Source organism: Podarcis cretensis (assembly GCF_951804945.1).
Source record: "Podarcis cretensis genome assembly, chromosome: 7".
Classification (NCBI taxonomy): domain Eukaryota; kingdom Metazoa; phylum Chordata; class Lepidosauria; order Squamata; family Lacertidae; genus Podarcis; species Podarcis cretensis.
In genome coordinates, this window is record NC_137176.1 from 50,534,424 (window position 1) to 50,561,358 (window position 26,935).

Genomic DNA, 26,935 nt, shown 5'->3' on the forward strand with positions numbered 1-26,935 from the left:
TTAATTTCTAGCAAAGAAACAACATCTGCTTTTTAAAAATCAGTTTTTTAAATGCATAGCTTTAAATCCACTTGATTAAAGAGAAGACTATGATGTGTAACATCAAAACAGCAGCTACAGCACACCTCCTTCCCTTTATTTACAATTCAAAATTTCCAATACATTTTTCTTGAATTCCCAAACAAACTGTATGTATACAGATGTATAAAAAATATCAGTCAATGTTTATTCCATCAGAACCAAATACAACAAGCACATTCATGCATGTTAAGTGCAAAGCACCAGTCACTACGTGATAACACAGAATCAGCACAGATCATACCTTTGTTGCTCCAAGTTCAGCTCCCCAATTTTCCTGAGATGGGAGGAGTCAACAATAAGTAGTGCCTGAATACTAGCAATTTTCTCCAGTTCCTATTGTAGTATTTTAACACTCAGCTGTATTAGAGTGGCGAATACAAGTATTACACTTTGAATTAATCTAAAGTCTTTTGGGGGGAAACTGTGGCCTTGGCAAATGTTTTCAATGACATGCGAATGTCACATTTTAATTTCTATACTTATTCCTCAAGTGGATTTGAACATACAAACTAATGCTGTCAGATTTGGTGAACACAAAAATTCAGTACAAAGAAAAATGTGTACATATATACATTAAAACATTTCACTCTCCTCCTTCTCTATTTACTAATTTAGGAGCTTTGGCCTAATTAAACTCATCTAGCAGTCCATACAGCGTAGCCCTCTCAACACCAACACCAGTATCACTGCAGCTGGTGAGGCTGGAGCTGTGCCAGGTGAGCTTTGCCAGTGCACCTGCACGGACTGACCTCACTACCACTGTGCTCCATTCATGTATGCTAAAGCAATATTAGCGTTCGCAGGGCCAGCTCCCCTCTGCCATTACATATATGCTAATAATCAGTGCTATTTTTCTAGAAAGAGGTGCCGGAACACACCACGAACACCTCCCTCATTCTCATAGAATGGCAATGGCGCCCACCTGAGAGGTGGCAGAACTGAATTCCGGCGAGTTCAGGATGAAAAAAAGCCCTGCTAATAATGAACGCATTCTCTGAATATCAGTCATTACATAATCAAAGCAACACTGTCCATACTCAAGGAGGAGGTGCTCATCAGGTTAGTGAATATGCTTAAAAAGAAAAATATAAAGGGAGAATCAAATCGGCTCAATGCATGCATGCTCAGTAGCCACAATAAGCTGTGCTTTGGGGGAACTGGGACTGTAGGGGGGTGTGGAGTATTCGAGAAAAGGTCATGGCTGGCTGCAAATTTTGTTAGAGATCCCATTTAAAAAAATACTTAGAAACCCTGTTTTTCTTAAGAATGTAAGAAATGAATAACTATTTTAACATTCAGCAATAGTATTTAGCGTTTATTTCTATAAAACTAAAGGAAAGATTCATATGAATCAAACCATGCTTGCTATAACCCAGACCCAAACAGCCAGAAATTTTCGAAGCTCAGTTCTTAAAATGATAAAGAATGCATTTTGCCTCCCTGTAACGGTAGATGCAGAGAACACTAGAAACTCTGTTGCTATTTTGAAAAGTTATGTGACTACAATATTGACTGTACATTTGGTTAAAAAAAATACTTTTTGGTGTAAATCTAAGGCAGTACACATGTAGGTAGGTCAAATAGCACAGAGTATCCAGAGGTTTAAAAACAGAAAGTTTGATACTGACAAACCTAATGTCAGAATGTCTTCTGATTAACTACTCCCATGAGAAAAGTGGGGGGGGGGGGAATAAAAATATTTTGTATTCAAGTTGCTATCCTGTGGAAAGGGCGACAATTCTCTGCATTGTTGTTGTCAGCACATTTATCTCTTTATACAGGTTTCTGCTAATGTCCTAAACTTTGGTTCCAGCTGATCTAAAAAGTCAAGCGCCTCTTCATCTTGCTGATCAGTGCAGCAGCCTACAGAGCCAGCCAGCGATCCTCTTCCTTCATAATTATATGAAAGGACATAGTCTTCGGAATGCTTATGCTCTTCATCTTGTCCACAGAGATATACCTTCTGCATAGGGGGAAAAACAGGGTGTTACTTGTTTTCTTAAACTAACCTGAACATGACATAAAAATGATTTCGTGGATTTACCTTTCAATGTTTAATTTTTAATCAGAGTGTGTCCTCTAATGGGTTCCTATATACAAAAAATGCACATGATTGGTCTATATCATTCATTCTATGACGAATTTAACAAAATCAGACCTACTGATCACATACGTAATAATCAAATGCAATGAACTTCCTTATCAGTTTTTAAAAAAACAATGTTCAGATAAATTGGGGGTGGGGACGCCCTAGTTATATATTGCTTATTACAGGGCAGGCTCAGATTTAGGAGCCCAGTTCATAACATATACAGTTTCTTGGGCGACATTACAGCCATTACTATCAACCGTGGTCAATACTGGAGAAGTAATGAGAGATGAGGTCAAAGCAGGAGAGAATCAATACAGGAAAAACAAGTTAAAACAACACAGATATACAAAACAAATACCTGGTCAGGTTACCTTTTCTAAATCCAAACACTAAAACTAAAGGATTGCTTTTCACATTCCAAGCTGCAGGGTGATTTCAAAGTAAATCCTAAAGATTTGCTCAGAAAATATCACCTATAGTTGCAGGCCATTAATATTATATCCAGCTAAGAAGATGTGAGCTCTGAATAAAAGTATGTTTAACAGTGCTTACCTCAGTTAGGCGAGGGTGTGTGAAATTTTGCCATTCTGAATAATTGTATCTATATGCATCCATCGCAGATTGTCCATATCCTCCTCTTTCTAATGTCTGATGCCCCATTTTAACAGAGTCTAAGGTGTGGTGTCCTCCGCCCTTGACTGATTCCAGTGTCTGGTGTCCCTTGACCATCTCAAAGCTTTCCTGTCCTCCAGTTTTCACTCCAAGAGTTCCTTGATCACAAGTAACCATGTTTCCTGTTTTCACAGGAAGTATATTGGGGTCCTAAAAAGAAAGAAAAAACAGCAAAAGAAATACATTAGGGTGCTTGGCAAGAAGGAATTGGACATTATGAGAAACCACGAGAACAAGGAATGGCATTTGGATTTCTGTATTCCCTGCTGGGTATTCAGTCTCTCCAGTAGGTATATAATGGAAGCCAATCCAATTAACTATCCCTGATTTTGCTTAACATCAAGTAATAGCTCCTGTTTATCCTCCTCCACTTACATTTGTGACAGACATAGGCAACTTCTGTGGCCCTGGGATAAATGGAATTCAAAATACCCCAATTCTGAAGTCCTCCCTACACACACAGATGTTCAGGATTGGAGTAATTGTTGTCTGTTACCCACTGCAAAATATCATAACTATTTCCCCAGTGGAGGATGAACACTCAGAAAAGCAAATGACTCAATTAACCTTAGCCTAGAAAGTGCAGCTCAACCTGACCTGTTAAATTCTGGCTAAAATGGGTGTATGTGCAGAAAGAAAACTTGAACTGTTCATTGTCTCATTTTCTTTGCTTGAGCCATTGAAATACTTTTAACTGAAATAATAAGCAGCTTTCCTTAAAGCAAAGGAATGCTAAGTACACTTAATATTCTATAGTTGTGTGCATGATGTAACATTTTGCTAAGTTCAGTTCTCTCATTCAAGCTAGTTAAGAATTAAGTGTCAAATGCTTATTACCATCCACTATAAGAATAAGAATCCACTATATACTGTGGTGTATATATGAACTTAAACTCCGATTTAAAAATTAACACAGTAATCAGAAATACATTACCCCTATTTTTTATTCTTGGGATTAATTGGCTGAGATACCATGGGATTTATATTAGTTCCAGCATTCAAACTACAACTAATATTTTTCCCCAGCACCTTATATATAGTCTCTCCTTTTGTCCCATTCTCCTTCTTTATCTCCCTTAAAAGCCAAACTAATAGCTTTTTAAAAGCATGTACCATATTTTTCGCCCTATAGGACGCACTTTTTCCCCTCCAAAAATGAAGGGGAAATGTGTGTGCATCCTATGGGGCGAATGCAGGCTTTCGCTGAAGCCTGGAGAGCGAAGGGGGTCAGTGCGCACCGACCCCTCTCGCTCTCCAGGCTTCAGGAAGCTATCCGCTGGCCGTGGGAGAGCTTGCCGGCAGTCAGAAGCTTGCGGCGCGCTGAGCTCCGCACGCCCCAAGCTTCGGGATTAGCGCAGCACTCCGCTAGCCGTGGGAGAGCCGCGCGGCTCTCCCACGGCTAGCGGAGACCTTGCCAGCAGTCAGAAGCTTGGGGCGCGCTGAGCTCCGCACGCCCCAAGCTTCAGGATTAGCGCAGCGCTCCGCTAGCCGTGGGAGAGCCGCACGAAGTTGCACGGCTTTCCCAAGGCTAGCGGAGACCTTGCCGGCACCCAGAAACTTGGGGCGCGCTGAACTCCGCACGCCCCAAGCTTCGGGATTAGTGCAGAGCACCTGGGGGAGAAATAATTTTTTTCCCTTTATTTCCCCCCAAAAAAACTAGGTGCGTCCTATGGGCCGGTGCGTCCTATGGGGCGAAAAATACGATATATTGGCGGCATTTAATTTCGAATGTGAGGCAGTCCTGATGCAGTGCTGCTTTCCCAATACAGATTGGGGACCCAATGCCAAAAATTGTATTCCCCATTACTATTTGTTCCCTAGGATTGTGACATCATCTTTAGGGGTAAATAGCAGCCAGGAGGCTGATAGAATACCAGTGCAAGGCCAGTTTTTGTTTTTTTAAAAAAGTTGTTTAACAAAACATATACGGTAGTTTGTTATGTCTTGTCATTCCACATAATTAGAATGCCTTCACTCTCGGATCTGTTCCCATCTAGCCCTCTCTGCTTCAGCATTTAAACAATATTAAAATCTTTTCACTTTCTCAAATCAAGTTCCCACCCCCTCCTTCCACTTGCTCTGAAGCTCTGTGGGTGGGTGGGTATGGCATCTATTGCCCAAGAAATAATGAGCAGATAAAACAACTTACCATTACTTCTTCACCAGGTGCCTCAGTGTTTGAAATGATCAAGTTCTGATTAGCTAAATCATCACATACATGCTTACTGCTACTCACAGGTGCAGCACCACAACAGCCGCAAAGTGTTATCAGGATTACTGGAAAAGCGGATGGGGAGAGGAAAAAGAATCAGATACAATAAGGCATCAGGGCATCTACATATTATTAGCCTTTTATTTCTTAACAATATTTTTACCACCCTCTTCCTCCAAGATGGCGTCATCAGCAGTCTATGCCCTGCCCCCACATTCATCCACACAATATGCTCATGAGATAGTTTCAAAGAGGATAAAAAATCAGTGGCCCAAAGTGACCTAGCAATCACCCAGTGGATGATTGGGGATTTGAACCTGGGTCTCACCAATCTAAGTTCAGCACTCTTAACTACAATCCACACAGGTTTTCTTTATGAATGCTCAGACCCAGTGTTTTGGGGTAAAAAGTGAGGTGCTGGAATTCATAACTTGATAAAAGTGCTGCGGGTTCATGCACAAAATGTCTGCCACGGGCAGCAAAAAAGAGGTGTGGCAGTACTCCATACTAGTGAGTACCATCACAAAAACCCGCTACTTAGACCTAATAAAAAAAATATGTGCTTCCAAGAAAGCTCCAGACCAGCTTCAGTTGAACTTGCTTCTAAACAGTATGTGTAAGAAAGACACAGAAGTGCCATTCACTCTGTTAGAGTAAATGAGCAGGTCAAATAATGTGTTGGTTAAATACTAACAGAACTGGCATCAAAGGTTGACAGGACTGGGTACTTGCCAAGAGCCCACCCTCCGGCAAGGGCACCTACCAACATGAAGCAGCCTCACTGAGCAGGGGAATGAAGGGAGGGTGTCTTGCCCAAGGGCCTGGATATGACAGTGAGTACTTCCCTGAAAATCTACCTCCCCCAGTCCATATTCAGTAGTGTACTGGTTTAATTGCAGTTGACACTGATATAAGTCACCTTGCCATAAAATGCAGTTTAAATGCTTAGAAAATACAATATATTTCTTTTTTTTTTTACTATTCAAAAGCAACCACCACAAACTACTGCAGTATTTTAAGAATCAGAACAAGTTTCAGCACTTCTCTCTAGTTAAAATCAAGGCACAGTACTGTACATATCGGAAGCAGAAGCCAAGAGTAGTCACATAATCCACTGGATGTCTAAAAATAATTTAAATGCACAATTTTATCCAGTGGAAACCATATGAGCTCTTTCTCCAATATGTTCACTAGCTGGAAGGAAATAATTAGGCAAAGGGACCCAGCCCCCTGCTCCACCTTCCCAAATGTCAATTGCTTGAATTCTAGATTTAAATAATGACTCCATACAATCAGTCCAGGCAACTGACTTGGAGGGGATAGCCAGGCACATAGCATTTACTTGTATAGGTGCATCTCTATCCAGCTAGGGATACACCTATAGAAACCTACTTCAATCTGCAGAGATATGCTAGCTGTATTGGGGTGCCTATGCATTTAAGGAAAGGAACCTTTATGGGACTTAAAGAGCCTGAAGTACATTTGACATTTTAAAAAATTATTAGTTCTTTTATTGCCTATAGTATCATTTCAACGCAGTGTTTAATGGACAATTGTTTACATAAATGAATTAAATAAGCCATCTTCACAGCTTTGCAAACTTCAATAATAATAATAATAATAATAATTTATTATTTATATCCCGCCCATCGGGCTGGGCCTTCCCAGCCACTCTGGGCGGCTTCCATAAAAACCAAAAATACAGTAAAATCACACGTTAAAAACTTCCCTGAACAGGGCTGCCTTAAGATGTCTTCTGAATGTCAGGTAGTTGTTTATCGCTTTGACATCTGCTGGAAGGGCGTTCCACAGGGTGGGCGCCACTACCGAGAAGGCCCTCTGCCTGGTTCCCTGTAGCTTTGCTTCTCGCAATGAGGGAACCGCCAGAAGGCCCTCGGCGCTGGACCTCAGCGTGTCCAAAGCAGTCTTAACAATCTTATAACATAGCCCTTCAACTTGACATTCATGGCAAACGCTACATTTCATATATAACATACTTACATAATAGCAACAAGGATCCCCCAATCATTGCAAGGATGGCCCAAAGACCAAGAGTCACATTAGGAGTCTGACGTGCAACCGGTGGCCCCACCCGTGGCCAGTAACGGCAATCACTAGGGGTGGTGCAATCACACATAATTACACGAACTTCAGTGATTCCACCTTTGCCTGCACGATCGGTTACCATCACAGGGATCTCATAAGCGCCAAATGGCAAATTCTCTGCTGGTACCAGGTATGCAGAGTTCTCTGCCAAAAATGAAACAAAAACACAACTCAGTGACGAGCATTCTTTCATTAATTACTGCAGATGCAAGAAATTTAGGAATGCAACACACACCATCATGTTGTGTCAATTTCCACTGTGGGATCATGCGGTCAGGAAGAGTAAAACTGAAAGGGGCTCCATGTTCAGGTAAATCAGCATCCACAGCAGTAAGGCAAACTGGTTGTCTGTCTCTGCAAATTATGTACTCTTTCTTGGGAATCACTGGGAAATTGTCGTTCTCATCTAATAGATTAACCACTATTACTCCAGTGCCCGTTTTACCACCTAGGAAATAACAAAGAATGAGTTATAGCCTTACAATTTAATGCTGTTTCCATGGTTTAACATATCTTTGTCCTACTCATAAGTTACACTTCTGAAATTATTAATTTTACTATTTCCAACAGCAGTTCACAACAAATACTTGCAAGGAAACTCACCCAAACAATAGAATCTGAGATGGGCTCAATAAGATAGCCTGTGTCCAAGATGGATCCCACCCCTACATACTCAATGTTAATTACAAGGCATTTCCAGGCTGATGTTCCATTTTTCGACTAGCATTCATGAGGAAAGGCAATGCTTTTTTCTGGGGGTACGCTTAGATTCATTTTGTGAATCTAAGTTTGGCCTCATTGAGGGGCAGTATTTCAATATGAGTAGGAAAATATGAGTACCCCTAAACAATTTTTTAGGGAAAAAAAGCACTGAGGAAAGGCATTGCTTTTTAAATAACAGAAGAGTGAACCGGGTCCTTCCTTTCTTTGACACAGAGGCCTGGGAAAGTTGTGTGCACCCCTAAGAGCAAGGCATGTGTCCACATCATGTAAATGGACTGAAAGCAAATCCAGAGGCTTGGGATATTGACAAAAGACTTTGAGCACCCATGCCAGCCCCTCTGGAAACAAAATAATTAATTCCTGAATGGCAATATTTTCTTGTAAAGGATGGCAGTTATATTTTTATACCGATTTATGAGGGGAGCAGTGCTGCCTGAATCTTCCCTTGCTTTGTAAACCTCTATGTGGATTTCATTTTAATGTGTTTCATAGTTTGTTGATGTTGTGTAATATTCTATGTGGCCTTATGATATACATAACTCATGTACAAATTTGTTTTAAAATGTCAATTTAATTAATGTATATATAAACATTAAAAAAACTGTTAAGAAACCTGGTTAAGAAAATATCATGGCTAGTTTCAAACATAGCTAACACTGGTCCCAACGTTAAGCTTAACCATGGTTAATGCTGGCAGGGAGGAATCCACAATCAGCAAAGAAAGGCCAAGGAATAAATGCATGGGTCTGTAGGTTAATTCTAATTTCTTAATTGTGGTTAAGCATTCAGAGGCATGGCATGAGTAGCGGCTCTAATTGTTCATTATTTAACTTAGTTTGAAAAGGGTTTGATCGTATAGACAAAAGTATTATAAAGTGATTATACTGAGCAATGGTACACCCAATAAATAAAATAAAATAAAATAAATAAGCCCCACCCCTGGCAAAAGAAAAACAAGACCCAAAATGATGAGCCCTGGGAGTAGCAGTGTGATTTCCCTCTCTCTCACTGGAGTCAAGGAACGGTTGAGAAAGAATAAATGGAAGAAAAAGCTTCCCCCACATATACACACTTCCCGCCCCAGTTGAAGCTAGCAAACACAGCTTTGGATGTGGTATTTGCTCTGCCACATACGTTTTCAGTAGTTTTGTAGGCTACTTTATTGAACTTTGTAGTCTATTTATAGTATGTAATACTCACTCCTGTCCGTTGCAGAGACTGTTACGTTACACTGGTAGAGCTGCATTTGTGGTTGCTCCCTGTCTAGGAGTCTAGTGGTTCTGATCTGACCTGCGTTGTCAATGGTGATCCAGTTACAGGGATCATTTATTATTCTATAACTGTTAGGAATAAATACAGCTGTTAGAAACAAACACCAAAATATATGCTTTATTATATCTTAATGGTTTTTAGGCCTGGTGCAGTTAAATAAGCTGGTACAAATCTCTGTGTTGCACCATCACACAGCAATAGATTCTCAAGCAGCCTCATACTAGGTAGTAGGTCTTTAGTATATACGTAAGACATTTCTATAATTCAGAGCATTTCCCTGCTGCGCTGGTGTCCAATAAATTTAGAGTATACTTAGTTCTTCCAACCTGATCTGCTCCCCACTGGCATTTCTGGCTATACTCCACGAGGATGGCAGTACCATCAGGCCAGCATAAAACTCACAGAATGAACCCAATACCCGCATGTACTCCTATGTAACAGAACAAGGTTTGCCTGTGTAATGTGCAGATAGCCCCCAGTGTAGTGGTGCAACAACAGAGGTACAACAATGTTTATCCATCACCAGTAACAGCTGGCAGACTGGGATAGAACAGCACTGCTTGCCTGGCTTCCCAACACGGAGGTCATTGCTTTTAACAAAGAGGGGAGGGTGAGGTAGGAGGGAAGTTTGGGCAGTGCAGGTACAGTGGCAGAGCCAAGCCAATGCTGCTGCTGCCATTGAGCTTACACCTACTGACCTTATTGCCACATCACCCCTCTCCCCTGGTTATAAGCGGCAAACTCTCCCTTGGAAAGCAATGCACTGCCTGCTCCCACCCTGCTCTGCCAGCTGCTACATCTGTGAATCAGATGGTTGTATTAATACTAACACTAATAGTATAACATGAATTAGCCAACAAAATACTATACATTATGCCTTCAGAATTTCCAGTTTCTGGGTCCCTTGCTGTGTACTGGCCAACCATCGTTTCAGCAGGCAAACATTCCTTGATGTTCAAAAAAAATACACAAGGATCAAATACAGGGCCTTCGTCCATATCCCGCACTTTGACAACAACGACGCAAGTACTTGTAGAAACTGCTCTTGAATTTGGTGGGAGGAAATAAGGTGCTTCATTATTTACAACAATTTCCAACTTTCTCTCCTTGTTTCTTTCGTAGTCTAGCCCCTGGAAAATAAATAAATGTGTGTGTCAATTGCAAGATTTTTCTAATATTCACAGCAAAACAGACAATTATGGAGGGATGATTCCCTATTCAGAAGCAGGTTGTGGATGGAATGTCTCTGCCTCCCAGATAGTTTTGTCAATGAAGTAAGGGTTTTTATTGGCTCTTTGTCTGCTGGACCAGAAGCCCACTTCTGGCCCTGAACCTTTTCACTTGCCTTAAAACAAGCATAAGGGACCCACAGCCTGCAGGCCAAATTAGGTCCATGAAGCCATTTTCCCACAGATGACATCATGGACTCAGCTATACAGCTGCAAATAAAATGATTTAAGTGTGTTTTAATTGCAATATAACAATGTGACACTAGGTGGCGATGGTGAGCCTTATGGAAAATTCAACGCATTTTTGTGGTCCACTCCCTTAGCATTTTATGTAAAGATTTTGTGCTTCTGAAAAGCCTGCTAATACCTCCCTCTTGTACAGAGGTGGTGGTATTTTGACAACATAAGCAATGACACTCAAAACCTGAACACTGCGAATGATGGTACAGTTTTACGTAACGCAAATGCATTGTGAGTTTCTTACTTTCCCATACATCTACTTTAAAATGAAAAGAATAAAACATCTACAATGGCTTGGTTCACATAACATGCTAAACCAAATAATAAATAATAATAATAATTTTATTATTTAATATGCCACCTATGTGACTAGGTTGCCCCAGCCACTCTGGGCGGCTCCCAACAAAATATTAAAAAGCTCAAAAAGAAAAAGACTTCCCTGTACAGAGCTGCCTTCAGATGTCTTCTAAAAGTCATATAATTGGTAATCTGTTTGACATCTGATGGGAGGGTGTTCCACAGGGTGGGCACCACTTCCAAGAAGACCCTCTGCCTAGTTCCCTGTAACTTCACTTCTTGCAGTGAAGGAACTGCCAGAAGGCCCTTCGAGCTGGACCACAATGTCTGAGCTGCACAATGGGGGTGGAGACGCTCCACTCTGGCTTACCACAAACAAGTAAGCATCTAGGCTCTCAGAGAGAAGCTCACAGCTGCTTTGTTTCTACCCAGCATTTCTTGCTGCTGTGCGACATTAAGCTAAGTCAAGGTTTAACATAGTGTGTCTTCTGAACCGTGGCTTGTGATTATGCTCTTAACTGTAACCAAGATTTGGCTTAGTGTGTCATGCAACCACAGCCATTATGTGATCAATATACAGACTGGAAAATCATTGCTGAGAAATAATTATAAATTTAAATTCAGGGACCTCGGTGCTGCCACAGAAGGTCAGAGGTGTTAAACTCTGCTGAAAATTATTACCCACTTCTGTATTGGTCAGTATGATTGGAATTATCATAATACTTATTAAACTATATTCAATTGGATATAGAAAAGCTGTGAAATGTAATTACCTTTTCAACACATAGTGTACCAATATTTGAATCAGGATTTTTTACAATTTTGAAGGCACCATCTTCATTTCCCTTTATAATGTTGAAGGTAGCATGCCAGGCAGGTGTTCCAGGTGAATCTTTGTCAACGACACCGATGTCCATTACTTTTTCGCCAACTGTGTTTTCACTAACATATGCTTCATACTGAAATGAACAAGATTTTCAGAAATTTGTTTCAAAACCATATGGTCACCACAACATAGTTTTCTATGCACATGCTGTCATATATGTTTTTGCAAATTGCTATGGGTTGATAAATTATAGCCTTCAAATATTAATGCTTAAGATATAATGCAATGATGAGATTAAATCTCTGCCAGCAACTGAAACAAAGTGTGTGTCTTTATCCTTCTTATTGACCAGCTTCTTAACCAGGGCTGATGCAATCAGAATAGAGTTAAAAGCTGCAGGATTGGACACATAATTATGAAACTCATGCAAATGACAAAAACAAAATAAAAGAGAGAGAATGCAGAAGATCTTAAAAAGAAGAGTAATGTTCTAAGAAGTGTGAAGGCAGCAAACATACCATACTGTGCTCACACATGGGTGCATGATCATTTGCATCATCAACTTCAATTACAACTGTTGCAGTATTGCACAAACCAAAGGGCTGACCTCCCATATCTCTTGCTTCTACCAGTATTGTGTATGTCGTTATTTTCTGAAAAAGAACACAGCAAACAGTATATGAATATAGTACAATATAAACACAGTAATGGGAGGGGAAGGCCAATGGAACACAATATCCTCTTAATACTGACTCTCTTTAGTCATATTGTAATAATAATAATAATAATAATAATAATAATAATAATAATATTTATACCCCATCCATCTAACTGGGTTTCCCCAGCCACTCTGGGCAGCTTACAACACATATAAAAACATAGTAAAACGCCAAACATTAAAAACTTCCTGATACATGGCTGCCTTCAAATGTCTTCCAAAAGTTGTGTAGTACTTTATCTCACCGACATCTGATGGGAGGGTGTTCCACAGGGTGGGCACCACTGCTAAGAAGGCCCTGCATGGTTCCCTGTAACTTCACTTCTCGCAGTGAGGAAACCACCAGAACTTCACCAGAGGGAACCGCCAGAGTTCCTAGCTAAACAAATGCTTTTAAGGCTTCTTATGCAGAAGTCCATCAAGTACCCTTTCTCTCATTTTCACTGCTGCCTCCTGCAAAAAAGTGATGGAAAGAGAGAGAACCTCTCCCTTTTTCCCCGTTGATGAAAGACAAGATAGGTCACCTCCCTTTCTGTTGTATTTTTGCAGGACTAAGCAGCAGCTTGTATCTCCTGCAACAACCTGCCACTAACACAAACTCTCTTTTCTGCATAGGATTTAGAGAAGGGAGGTGTCAATGACAACAACAAAATAATGAGTTTGTCAAGCAAGCAAACTATAAATTTCCCAGAGATTCGTGCGTCCTCTCCCCGCCTCCCCATCAAATTATGTCTTACTCATAGGCATAATGCTAAATAACAACATTAGACTTTCAATAAAATTACCTCTCTGTCCAGAACTGGATATGCAACAGTAATAGAACCTGTATCTGGATGTATAGAGAACGTATTGGAACCTTGAAGCGGTATAGGATTCTGGCCCACAATTCTGTATTTCAGTTTAGTGTGCAGTGTACCAGGTTCATCTCTGTCCGTTGCAGTTATTTGTCCAACCACGGTACCTGCATACACAGATTATCATTGTAACCTTTTTAAGATTATACTATAAAATACTGATCAAATTATCGTTGGAGATCTAGCCTAATAATACGGCACACATGCAATAATACGGCACACATGCAAGTACTCGAAAAGAAAATACAATACATGGTTGTTAACTTCACCCTTAATAAAGCTTATGGACTGCTGCTTTGCTTTGAAACCTCTCCTTACTTCATTTTGGTTAGTGCAGGCCTAGGCAAACTCAGCCCTCCAGATGTTTTGGGACTACAACTCCCATCATCCCTGACCACTGGTCCTGTTAGCTAGGGGTGATGGGAGTTGTACTCCCAAAACATCTGGAGGGCCGAATTTGCCTATGCCTGGGTTAGTGCAAGGGATTCCAGCCCAAGCCCTGGTGAAATGAACAGAAGATATGCAGCAGTAGATGAAGAAGCCCTGCACTGTTTATGTGATTTTTAAAAAGAAGTAATTCTGAGCTTTCAGTTAATTACATATATTTGTAATGATCTACAGATTTTGAATCACAGAGATTCCTAATAGAGGACATTGCCTAAGAAAATAATCTAGGTTTCATATTATCATATTCTGATAAATCTATGCAGGCCGATGTCTCAAAAGTGGTCTTACAATCACTCGCTCCCCATGTATACCTATGGAAATTTGTTAAGTTAGCAATTACATGAAATTGCACCGAATAAGCATGTGCGCAATTGCTGCTGTTAAACGATATTCTCGGCATACAGTAGGCACAGATCTTCTCACTGATGCTGTTCGTGTTACATTCATTTTGTTAATGACCGTCTAACATTTATCCCTGTCTTCATAAGCAGCAGTTAAATGCTGAATGATGAAAACATGTTTTGATGAGATACAACTTTTATTCTACATAGAAAATAATATCTTCACTATTTTGGAGCAAAGGTTTACCCAGTTACAAACATACACAGATAAATGAAAAACACTCTTCAAACTGGACAGACCAGTTATAAATCTGACTAGCATTTATATCAAGAGTCACTGAAATGAATATGGATGCAAATACATGGTCTAATCTGAAAGCTTTTGAAAAATGTGATGGGAAGGATTATAGCTCAGTGGTAATGCATATTTTGAAAGCAGAAGGTCCTGACTCCCAGGTTCAATCACAGGCACCACCAGTTAAATGATCAGGAAGCAGGTGATGGGAAAGATTTCTGCTTCAGTCCCTAAAATGCTGGTGCTAATAAGAGTAGACAATTCTGGACTAGATGGGCTAGTCATTTGACTTGGTGTACGTTCATATATATCAATGCTCAATATAATAGTAATATGGCACATTCATGCATAATTAGTGAAATTGTATGTATTTGTATGTTTGCCCATGCATTTATTTATTAGATTACTAACCTGCCCCATTCCAAGGGGATGGTGCAGTCAATACTTTTAAAATCCAAAATAGTATAGTAAAACAAATTAATATTAACCTACACTGGCTTAACATCTGCCATTATATAACATCCAAGTAAGAAGATTAAAGATCTTAACACTGGGCCACATTCAATGACAGGCAAATAGATGTCTGATTATACATCCAGGTTTTCCTTTCCCCCCCCCTCCTCTTTACTGCTCCCCCATCTGCTCCAGATGGTTTGCCAATCCTTCAGCAAAGATTTTGGGAGCACACAGAGGTCTGCAGGGAGGAGGGGAAAGAGAGCAAGTCATGTTGCACATGTGAAGGTTCATTACACTGGTGGAAGGGCACCATTAGATTTCACTCATTGGATAAAAATAATTGAAATGATATTATAAAATTTCTAGCTGCTTACCAGCTCTGCAGTTTTCTACAACATTAAAAGACCAAGTAACTGGGTCAAACATTGGTGGGTTGTCATTATCATCCTCAATTCGGATTACATGTCTAAGTGGTACCTCTGGAGTATAGCCATCTAATGTCCTTGCATTGCAAATTATCTGTAAAAAAAAGAGGGAACACTTTTAGTAGCTACCTATGTAAGGATAATTGGTTTTATTGTAATGCATTGCTATTTGCTTCTGAACAAACACAAGAACTTCCAATATTTTACGTTTCTTATACTTTAACAGTGAAAGACTGACAGGTTTACAGTTTCCATTTTACCAATAGCCATATTTCTGTAGAATTCTTAAACTCAAGTACATTTCTGTGTTTCATCAGAAAGACATCCAAACTTTTTACTTTATACATTCTTTTCCCCTGTCAAACTTCTCCATCATTAATTTCTATCAGATAAAGTTCTATTCAGTATCTCAGAAAAAGCTTTGCTTAGTAAAAGCAGAACAAGGTTGCAGATCCTACCATTCCAATTCAAATACTCAAAATGAACAAAGTGTCAATGAACACTACTGATCCATTGTTTAAAACACATCATTTTATACTTACAACACATTTGGCTTCATATTATAATTGTTACAACTGACAAAGTTTGCATTCTTACCTCAAATTCTGAATACTCTTCCCGATCTATTGGGACAGTAACAAAGAGATTTCCCGTTTCCCTCTCAATATAAAAATAATTTAGTGGTGGTTGGTCAACTCCACGACCACTTATAGAATATGTGATGTTGTATTTTTGGGCTGTATCAGAAGACAGCTGTATAAAGAGAATGATGTATGAAACAGAAAAACGTAAGTCATCATACTATAGCTAGTATCTCAGAATTAAAGTATCAATTTGTCTCTTAATTTTCTGGTACCAAAGTTAGTTCAGACTCCTGAAGAACATGACAAATATTTGTTCATTTAAAATCCTTTACCATTTATACAGGAGTGTAATTTAGTACACACTGTTTAGGCTGTGAGATCATAATCACACTGAGGCAGTAAGTCCTGTTTTAATAGAACTGATTTTCAAGTGTGCTTAGGATCACTCTATCTGGTACAAATTACTCTCCAGCAACTACTTAGTCATTAACAGTATTGATATCATTGATGTTTCCTTTTTCATGTACAAGACTTCTCAAAAAGTCATTAGAATTATCCTAAGATCATAACTTACATAGGTTTCTTCTACTCATCTTATTCATAAAACACATTTGCTAGAGCGTAGAGTGTAATCAGACTGGTTTATTAAACGTTACCTGCTGAATTTGCATTGGGAAAGGTCCTAGTGAGTTTTCCATTATTAGGGTTGGAAGAGGACCCCATCTTCGTTTAGTTCGTCTAAGAACAGTCTCTCCTGTTTTATGAGCCTGTGTTCAGGAATAGAAACGAACAATAGTAATATATTCTAGTAATTCCTTACTTTTTCCATTCTCCTATACTGTGTTGTTCCTATTAACGTTCTCCAGCATTTCACCATGGTATCCATCTTTTTCTCCATGAATTGCTATAACATTCTGGTATGGTGATTTTTGAGTACTTCAACCCTGCATAACTGTTTTCAGTTTTTCATGCCTCTATTTTCATTATGTTTGTGTGTGTTTTTGGAATTCTAATGTCCTTGATGAAGATAATTCCTTTTTTGCTACATCAGTTTTAACTGGGCAATAAAGAGACAGATTCAGCCCTCCTCTTTACCTGAAGTGAGAGCTTAAGTTATATGCTAAATCAAATGTTCTGTTGACAGTCAATTAAGGCCAAAAATAGACATTACAGGAACTGCAAAGCTGCTGTCAAAAGAAGCAGAATTATGTATCCTCCTACTCTCTCATCCATACTGGAATGTATATATGACATAATCATAATGTTCTCACTCCTTTTCAATGGCTGAAGTTTGCTTGCAGGGGCAAGGAAACTTTCAGTGCAGTTCTGTCATGTCAAGCATTACTTCTCCCCACCCTAAAACCCCACCTCGTTTTCAGTACCTATAACATCTATATTTGCCTAACGAGGAAGATAACTGAAATGTACTTTGATCTAAAAAAAAATTGCATGTCACTTACCTTTTTTGGATGTGATAGCAAATTGACATGTATTTTCTTTTGCAGATGACCTTGCAAGTCATTAAGCGATATGGTAAAAGCTTTCTTCTCAGAAGACAAAGAAACAGCATTTGTTGTATATACAGAACCATCTTCTAGTACTATGAAATCAGGATCACTTGAACTGATCAGGTCAGATGTCCTAAGATACTGTCTCAGATTTACTGTAAAAAAAAAAAAAAACAGTAAAAACTGTAAACCAAGAAACAAAGCAGCAAAGAACAACTCCCAAATTCATGTCCTAAATTTATATTTGCATGCTTACAATTTTAAAATTTGTACATAGTTGCAGTGTCAGGGTAAAGTTTCTAGAGCATTATCATGACACTCTAGTATGAATCCAATAAGTCGATCTTATCCACCCAGAGCCTTCACAACTGGGGAAAAAGGCTATGACTCAAACTAAGAACAATTAAATAAACAAATAGCGAATAAGCGAATGGATAAATAAACTGGTTACAGATGAGAATGAAATGCAAAATCCAAAAACTTATTTAGTAGTTTTGTTGGTTATAGATTCAAAAGCAAGCTTTATTTACAATCAATAATGAAATACATATCCCATGCTGCCTAAGGCATGGCAGAGTGCAGCACAACTAGAGGCAGTTCATCTGCTTCAACTGTAAGGGCAGAGGAGCCCTCTTGCAGTCCTCTGTCATTTTCTGGGGCTGGGTTTAGGGCAGGGGGTGTTTAGTATGCTTAGGGGACATGTCAGGAGAGCAGAAATGCATGTGATCCTTCAGGTTCAATACTTGTCTACCCTTTACACCACCACCCTTTCTGGCTCCACTGATGTCTGACCCCTGACACTAAGTCAATGAAGTTTTCACAGTGGTGTGGGTGGGGGAATCTAGCATCTGATCTCCTTCTCCAAGGTCAGAGCGCTCTCTCTGCCTTCAGAAAGTGAGATCCAATACTTCCTTTGACCCCATGGGCACCCTCCTAAGGACCATAAGATTTCAGCATAGCAGCACAATCCAATGCATATTTATTTGAAAGGAACCCCATTCAGTTGGGGCTTGCTGCCCATTAAGTGTGTCCAGGATTGAAGTTGTAAGCTTATGCTATACTGTAACTAAGCATAAGCCCCACTGAACACAGATAGGCTTCCAAAATGATGTGCATTGGAGTGCGCTATAAATGAGAGATGGGTTGCAGGGAGAAGAAAACAGAACATCATTGTGAAAGCAACAGAAAGAGGCTCTAGTAATTGTTACTCACATCTGCCAATTAATGTTCCTGCTTCTAGTTTGGAAGGCACGTTAAAAGTCACTTTCTTGCTAGCTTCACAAAATAAACTTAGTACCTGAGGAGTAAAAGAATCGCATTATTATTTTTTGTTATTTTTGTATATACAGAACTATAAACAATAGGCCGAAATATAGCATAGTGATCTAACCTTATCCATGAATTAGATTGTAATATTCCTTAATATGACTGAAATTTGCACATATACATTTCCAGGTTCCCCCATTAAGAATGGTTGACAAGCCTTCATACTATTTGATGTCAATATGAGGAAGGATTTGAGATTATTTTGATGCAACAACATCTAGGCCATATTGCACTGTTATGTGCACAAGATGAATTTCAGTAAGCCATCTATAAGGTTATGTTCTGTTGATAAAGCATCTTCTGGTCAGCAAACCAGAGGAAATTGGCAGCAAACCAGAAAAATTGACCCATTAATTAATGTATTCACCCAGAAAATGAAGTTAGGCTCATGTGGTGCCAATCAGATGGCTGGATTTAGAGACAGTTTTGACAAGCAGATAAAAAGATATTTGACAGAGGGAAGTGCTGCAAAGCACCAACACTATTAGGCCCTCTCTCTTCAGAAGGAACTGCTGGAATGTTAATGGCATGCAACTCTTGAGAAGTGCTCTTTTAGGGAAGTATTTATGATGGGAATACTGATTTTGAATTCAAAGTCTGTTGTTCCAACTGTCTCACAGCTCTTGGCACTGTACCATTGATCTAGCTTGGGGGAGGGAGAATCACTAATTGGGAATCTTAGTTGCAAGGTGAGTTGCCATCTTGGCAGCTTGGGCAACCAAATTTAATTCCAGCATGCCCAGGAACCCAGCAAAAACAACATGACATTTCTCTAGGCAGTCTTCAAATGGGGAAAAAGACAAAAAAATAACAGATGTAAGCTATAGCTGAATGAGCCTGTGGCTGGAATTAACCATAGGAATTAGTTCAGAGATATGTGGGAATCAATGAGATTTCAAAACGTTCCACAAATTGTTGCATATAGTCTGTACCAAGGCTATAAGGAGTTGAGGTGTAATATGCTCCAATGCTCAATTTAATTCCCCAACAAGCAGGATATAGTTTCTTCAGTGCAAACAGCTTTGCAGAACTGTACATTATGGAGCCCCAAATCTAGTCTGGAGTAGATCAACACCCTGTAGATTTGCAGTATATAAGTGTACTCTGTTCCTGAAGTGGTTGAAGAATGCAAAACAGGACATTCAGTGCCTTCATGTATAACACCTATAGGAAGTTAATGTGCAGTAAGAATGTGAGCGTCTTGTTCAACCCTAGATACATACACTCTGAAGCTACAAGGTATGAAACTACTAGGAATTTCAATGCAACTTCAGGATGTAAGCTACACCTTCAGCAAAAGTACAAACAAATGTTTTTTGTTTGAGAAAGGTATAGTCACAAAGTACAGCCGATTGGTATAAAAAAAGGTAAAGGTACCCCTGCCCGTACGGGCCAGTCTTGACCGACTCTGGGGTTGTGCGCCCATCTCACTTAAGAGGCCAGGGGCCAGCACTGTCCGGAGACACTTCCGGGTCACGTGGCCAGCGTGACATCGCTGCTCTGGCAAGCCAGAGCCGCACACGGAAACGCCGTTTACCTTCCCGCTGGTAAGCGGTCCCTATTTATCTACTTGCACCCGGAGGTGCTTTCGAACTGCTAGGTTGGCAGGCGCTGGGACCGAGCAGCGGGAGCGCACCCCGCCGCAGGGATTCGAACTGCCGACCTTTCGATCGGCAAGCCCTAGGCGCTGAGGCTTTAACCCACAGCGCCACCTGCGTCCCATTGGTATACAGCCGATTGGTATACACCAATATATATTGAGAGAGCGGGAAGCTTGTTGTAGTTATCTTTCATTAAACCATGTAACAAAAGACCTACAGAACATCTGGAAATTATCTGCAAAAAGGCAACTGTATGCTATAAGATATGATATCACACTGCAACAAATCTTTACAGAGAAGACAAACACTACCTTGAGGGACACTTTTCTCCCACTTGAAAGTCAAAACTAACGTGAACCTGGAATGCACATTTCCTGAAAAGGATCTGTATGAAGATGAGGAGATTGCTTCTTAATCCAAAATTATAAGACTTTCTGTTGATTTCATATTTCATAAGCCTTTCCTTCTTCTTTTTAAGTGAACTATCAGTTGATCTGATTTCCAGCTTAATCAGGTGATAAGTGTCTGCAGAAACTATATTGAGTATTTGCCAGTATGTTGTTGGGTCTCATGAATGCTGATCATGCATTTCAGAAGCTTGCCAACATGGCATGTCAAAACAACAGGTGGATATACGAAAGCCTTAGGATTCAAACCACGCTTCAAAGGAGGTACTTTATGATAGTCTATATTCTCTATAACAAATCTAGATACACATGATCTGGTTATAGAGGGTCAGCAGCAGATCAAACCCATCTTGAGGCAGTTGTTGTCATCCAGTCCTACCACCATGTTATCAGATGAGTGTGGTGCCACTTATACAGTGGTACCTCGGGTTAAGTATTTACCATAATTCGTTCCGGAGGTCCCTTCTTAACCTGAAGCACCACTTTAGGTAATGGGGCCTCCCGCTGCCACCGCGCTGCTGGAGCACAATTTCTTTTCTCATCCTGAAGCAAAGTTCTTAACCTGAGGTATTATTTCTGGGTTAGCGGAGTCTAACCTGAAGCATATGTAACCTGAAGCGTATGTAACCCGAGGTACCACTGTAGTAAGAAAGGCTCATTGGCTGTTATATATTTAAAAAATTAAAAAATACAAATTGAGGAAGCTTCTGCCCTAAGTTCAACAGGCAAGAATTCAGCTTGGTAGCTAAGAAAACACACCTTCTAAGATCCTTTCCATTATGATACTGATGGGGAACCTGTGAATACAGTGCCCAGAAGTTTTCAGAATTTATTCCTAACAGCTTTGAGGCTAACAGCGCTGGCAATTCCAAAAATTGGAACCCTTATCATATGCCCCCTTTCACTGGAATCAGCTGATCCCCTAAATCAAGGAGTCTCAAAAAACAACAACACACAAATAAATGTTTTCAATTATTCCTCTCCTCTTTTTATTATTTTTACATCAGTAGACATTGCCTTACTGGAGCGACTAATGAAAGGTTTGGCATTACTAGATGCATCTCTGAGCATATCATTCTTTTCAAGTGCAGATTTCCATTTGATAAGGAACAGATTCCACTGCAACCTCTTCAGTGCCTGAGGATTGTGCCATTGCTACATGGCTAGGAGAAGCTTTGGAGGGAGCCAGCACATGGGGCTCGGGAAAATAAATATTCACCTGTTGGGACGTTTTTCAGTCTACCATTTAACACAGAAGCATTACTCACATGGTTCCTCTCAATAGTGACTTTGCCCTCTGTAGGAAAGCTGTTAAGCATCATGTTGTATTAAGTCCATAAGACCAAACTGAGAAACACTGTGATTGTAATTTGTTTTAAAACTATTTTTAATGTTGTGTTTTAAATTGTTGTGACCTTCCCTGGGGCAATATAATAGAGACATAAAAAGATAATAAATTAATAATAATAAAGTGGCAGATATAACAGAATCTGATAACAGAGGCATAAAAGGAGACTACTTGATAAATTGAACACCTACAGAGTCACAATCACAGAGTATCGAATGTATCTGCTGCTGCAGTAGATTTATCTATATGTACAAGTATTATTATTATTATTATTATTATTTAATTTTTACCCCATCCTTCCATTGTGCTCAGGGCAAATTATAAATAATGGTAATTCACATGGAACTACTAATATTTGGGTGTGGGAAGGAGGGATGCAACAGAATACAGATTAGGAGCACTCCTTTATCAAGTAGCAAGAAAGTGAAAGTGAGGTAATTAAAAGGTATTACTGGGTTTCTAACAAAAGTGCCCAGGAAAATAGTATGTAGATTAAATTACCACTTTAAATGTAAAATGGATTAAAGTTTTTAAGAGCAAAAGCGGTGACATTTTTCCCGCATTCCAATTTTCCATTACTGTCTTATACTTTTACAAAAGTCTAGTGACGTCACACTGCTTCATTATTTCTACTCTGGAATAAGTGGGTTTATGATCATTACAAAAGGTTGTTAAAGGCACTACAAATGGTCTTGGAATTACAGGAGTGTCAATAAATTCAGTATGAGTAAGTCGAAGAGAATATGTCACACCAAACAATAACCAGTTAAAGTTAGTGTAGAGTTGTCTTATTGAAAGCAATTCATGTCAATTTGAGAATCAAGTGTTTCATATATGCAGCACAGTTCCATTATTCCTAGCTATGTTTAAAGAACATTAAGAATAAGAGAGAAAATAGCCGTGTGCTTCTATGCATGTCCTTTTAGAAGGAAGTCCTTCTGAATTCCATGGGATTTACTCAGATGTGTGTCTAGTAGGATTGCAGTCTAAAAATCACTTTGCAGATTTTATTTGTATATTACAATTCAGGTAACACATTCAGCACTTTCAAACTGGTTTAAACACATACAAACATTCTAAACATTCACAGAATTACCAGTGCCAGGGATGGGATTTACAGAGCTCTGTTTTGTAAATCAAATACTTTAACTCATTGTTTTCTTTGTGAAGTTCCTATTTTCATCCAAAAAAAAGATAGCAAACTTTTTCTGAAGTGTTTGCATTTTAGAACAATGGAATTCTGTCCAATAAGATAGGCTTTATTTATTTTAAAGTATTGTGTCACAATGAAAGCATTATAAAAATGGGACTTGGGTGGTATGTATAAATCTTATGATTTCAATGGGATTCAAACATATTAAACATCCTGTTCCTAAACACCTTGTTTGAAAACAAGGTACAATTATATCAGCAGGCCTTATAAGTAATACTGTATCTAAAATTGTGAAGTACTTAGATGGAAGAGTGCAAGTTTCTCTATACTGCAACATTAATTGAAACAAGTGGGTTCCATGGAAGTCAGTTTGATACACTGTCAACTAATTCACATAGAATAGGAGTGAGTGTAAGCAGTTACTATACATTAGATATTCCAAAAATAAATAATGAAATTAATGCTATAAAGGCTAGAGTGCAGATTGAATACCATCAGTAGCAGAGGATACTTTTTTTAAAAAAAGCAGGAAAAGTCTATTGAAGGGGAAGTAAAACCAATCAATTAGGAAATTAAATTACTTGCTATTTCTGGCCACAAATGGCAAGCTAGAAGAGCCACCAATTAATAGTTATATTATTATTAATGTATTGAAGGCAAGGGGCAAGTGAACTATTTGCGTCTTGAAACGAAAATCTGATAAACGTGCAGGCTTTCAAAATGAATCTGAGCAGCACTCTGGTTGTGTTTTGTATGGATCACAGAATTAGGTTGACGACCTTGAAATAAATTAGAATGTTGATTTAATTCGTTTGAAAAGATATCAAAATAATCCAGAGTGGGACTTAGTCTGAAGCAAATGTGCACATGACTACAGTCATTACTCCAATTTTTTTGATGTTAAGGAATGATACAAACAATTGTGAGAGAAAATTCCGAACCGTAACTCAATACAGTAAGGTACTGGGAGCCACAGAAAGGCTATGGGCTCTATAAAGATCTCAGTAAGAAAGGAAGCCCAATGTTTTCCATAAGTCTAGCATGATACTGGACAAAGGAAGATACTGGACAAAGGAAGTAAGGTACATTTCTTAAAATAAAATTCATATAGAGACTCTGGGTTGTGTAAATGAGCCTATGTATATTAACTGGCCTATTGCTTACAAAGGATTAGAAGCTCAAATTTCAACCAACATGTCTATGTCTGCACAATCGCTAGTTTTTATAGATTTTAAAAAGGATGTTCACACTGTTAATCATGTTCCCCATTTGTGGGTTGGATCCAGACAAGCATACAGGCAAAGCAGGCCTATTGAAACCAAGGGGACAAGTTAGCCGTGGCTTTTATTTCAATGGGTCTACTCCCAGCATGACTAAATCTGGACCCAACCCATTGTCTGTATTTGACAAAGGGTTGGTAATTTATATAAGCTTCTTTTTTCTACTAGACAGCCAACACTTTGGACAGCTTTAAAGTGGAATTGGACAAATTCAAGAAGGCTATACCCATCAATGTCTTCTAGTCATGATTTCCGTGTGCTCCAGCATTGGATGATATGTGACACCACCGTCTGGGGAGCAGGGTACTGTCTCATGTCCTGCTTGTGGGTTTCCCATAGGTGCATCTGGTTGGCCACTGTGAGAACTAGAAGGGGACTTTGGCCTGATCCAACAGAGCTCTTATGTTCTTAGATGCAACCTTAGAATTATTATTTGAAACATGCAAATCAAATTCACTGCAATAAGAGTGTACCGCAGCTGTTATTTCCTATATGACTGACAAGGGGGGGAAATATTTCCAATCTCCTATTTGCTTACAGCTTTTCTGGTGAACATAAACCCATTGGCAACAGAAGTCAAACTCGGACAACAGCAATAGTTTACTGATAGCAAATGGCTAGAAAATGGTTATTTTTTATTAAATCTGTATACCGTCCTATACCTGCAGGTCTAAGGGCAGTTACAACATAAAATCACAATATGAAAACACAAAATACAGTGGTACCTCGGGTTAAGTACTTAATTCGTTCCGGAGGTCCGTACTTAACCTGAAACTATTCTTAACCTGAAGCACCACTTTAGCTAATGGGGCCTCCTCTTGCTGCCGCGCTGCCAGAGCACGATTTCTGTTCTTATCCTGAAGCAAAGTTCTTAACCTGAAGCAATATTTCTGGGTTAGCGGAGTCTGTAACCTGAAGGGTATGTAACCTGAAGCATATATAACCCGAGGTACCACTGTACATAATAAAAATGAAAAGCAACCTAAAAGTTGCCTCCTCCAGTCTCAATAATCCGTTTCAAATACAGTAGAGAAATGTAGGAAGAAGAGGTACTGAATTTCCTGTGCCTCTAGAGAGTTTTGCCCCCACTTCAGGACCTCTTCCAGGCAAATATATTCCCAAGTCTAATACTGATATGTAAGCACACAGATTAACCATCTCACAGGTATAATAAAAGCATGCCGTCAATTCTTAACCAGCACATTTCCTTTTCAAAGTGGGAACCATCCCGGGCAAGACTAAGGCAGATCAAAGGCACGAGTTAATAAGGGCAGGGCGAAACCCGCAGAGAACACAAACGCCACTTAGCCCAGGCGCGTCGCCGATTTCAAAAAGCCAGTCCCACGGTATATTCCATCGGATCCTAACTCTCCCCACCCCCCGCCCCCCAAAAAACCCCACAGCAAATTCCAGGACGAAACTTCCACCCTGAACGCCCCTGAAGTCACCGTGTGAAAAAAAAAAAGTGAGCTCACTTCCGAGTAAACGCGTCTCTCCTTTTTTAAAGGAGTCTATGCATTTTCTCTCCTCGCCACAGCACAATGAAGTCTCCCCAGTCCCACTTTTAAAAACTTCAGAGTTTCGCAACTCCTACGAGAACACCCCCCCTCCCCATTTTCTCTCTCTCTGCGAATATGCAAGTCGGAATCTGGGGAGGGAAAGCTTCTCCCAGCTTCGAAAGCCTAAGAACGAAAAATTACTTTTCGGTGTGCGCAAATAGCATAAAGAGTCCGGCTTTTTGTTTCTTCCGAAGAGGCGTCCCTGAAAATCCAGGTGGGCGCTGCTCCCCCCCCCCCCCTCGCAGCGCCTCCCGCCCAAGAGCCCCGCAGCACGTCCGCCAGGCCGAACCCAACGAACTTAGCCCGCAAGTTCCCACTTCGGCGCCGTTACCTGTGGCCGCCGCCGCCGCCGCCGCCCAGACTTCCCGCTCCTCTCTCCCTTCAGCCCACCCTCTGCCTCCCTTCTCCCGCTCCACAAAGCGCGACTCCTACTACTACTCACCAGGAGGCCGACGAAGACCCGGAGGCCGGCGTCCGTCCACCAGCCACCCCTGCGCCGCGCTCTCGCCAGCGGGGCCATGCTGCAGCCGGATTGGGGTCGTGCGCGCGAGCGAGCGAAGGTGGGCTCGGCGGGAAAAAGAGACCAGCGGAAACGGCGGCGCGCGCGCGCTGGACGAGCGACCAGGTGAGTCTGAGGCGACCCGCCTGTCTCCACAGCAGGAGCTGCAAGGGTGGTGGCGGCAGCGATAGTGGATCAGCAGAGAGGCGGAGACGGTTGTTTTCTCCTACTCGGGTGATTTTTTTTTTTGTCCTTCTTCTGTTAACTCAAGTCTCCTCCCGTCCGCTGGAGGATTTGCCTCCGAGCGAGGGTGTGGGGCGAGGCGAAGGGAGGTGAGTTTACCTCAGCGGCTCTTCTGAGCGAGCACCTTTAATTAGGTTTCCT

The 26,935-nt window shown here is 40.2% G+C and overlaps 1 protein-coding gene and 1 long non-coding RNA gene across 3 annotated transcripts; both read right to left on the reverse strand.

Annotated features, from left to right (window-relative positions):
• Positions 1 to 26,721, reverse strand: LOC307219451 (desmocollin-1-like). 2 transcript variants are annotated; one of them, XM_079982668.1, is made up of 17 exons: positions 26,495 to 26,721; positions 18,591 to 18,675; positions 17,331 to 17,533; positions 16,527 to 16,637; positions 15,884 to 16,039; positions 15,236 to 15,380; positions 13,254 to 13,429; positions 12,269 to 12,403; positions 11,698 to 11,883; positions 10,029 to 10,288; positions 9,087 to 9,226; positions 7,399 to 7,611; positions 7,059 to 7,307; positions 4,995 to 5,122; positions 2,726 to 2,995; positions 2,126 to 2,171; positions 1,905 to 2,044 (listed from the first exon to the last, which is right to left on the reverse strand). In XM_079982668.1, the coding sequence occupies exons 1-16, from the start codon at positions 26,570 to 26,572 to the stop codon at positions 2,136 to 2,138; spliced, it is 2,571 nt and encodes an 856-aa protein (XP_079838794.1). In that variant the 5' UTR covers positions 26,573 to 26,721; the 3' UTR covers positions 1,905 to 2,044; positions 2,126 to 2,135. The 2 variants fall into 2 exon arrangements, with proteins under 2 accessions (XP_079838793.1, XP_079838794.1); XM_079982667.1 differs by lacking the exon at positions 2,126 to 2,171 and having other exon boundaries at positions 1 to 2,044.
• LOC307219514 lies at positions 5,129 to 7,016 on the reverse strand. Its single transcript, XR_013840461.1, has 3 exons — positions 6,964 to 7,016; positions 6,638 to 6,657; positions 5,129 to 6,486 (listed from the first exon to the last, which is right to left on the reverse strand). It is a non-coding gene; the product is annotated as an uncharacterized lncRNA (long non-coding RNA).
• Positions 26,722 to 26,935: the final 214 nt, after the last annotated feature.

What these genes read in the sequence shown, in the direction of transcription:
- LOC307219451 (XM_079982667.1), bottom strand. Translation starts at nt 26,572, where the DNA reads ATGGCCCCGCTGGCGAGAGCGCGGCGCAGGGGTGGCTGGTGGACGGAC. An exon ending in AGGAACATTAATTGGCAGAT is followed by an intron (nt 17,534 to 18,590) that starts GTGAGTAACAAT and finishes TTTTTTTTACAG; the next exon opens with TAAATCTGAGACAGTATCTT. An exon ending in GGAAATTCTGAAGGCATAAT is followed by an intron (nt 9,227 to 10,028) that starts GTATAGTATTTT and finishes TATTCCTAACAG; the next exon opens with TTATAGAATAATAAATGATC.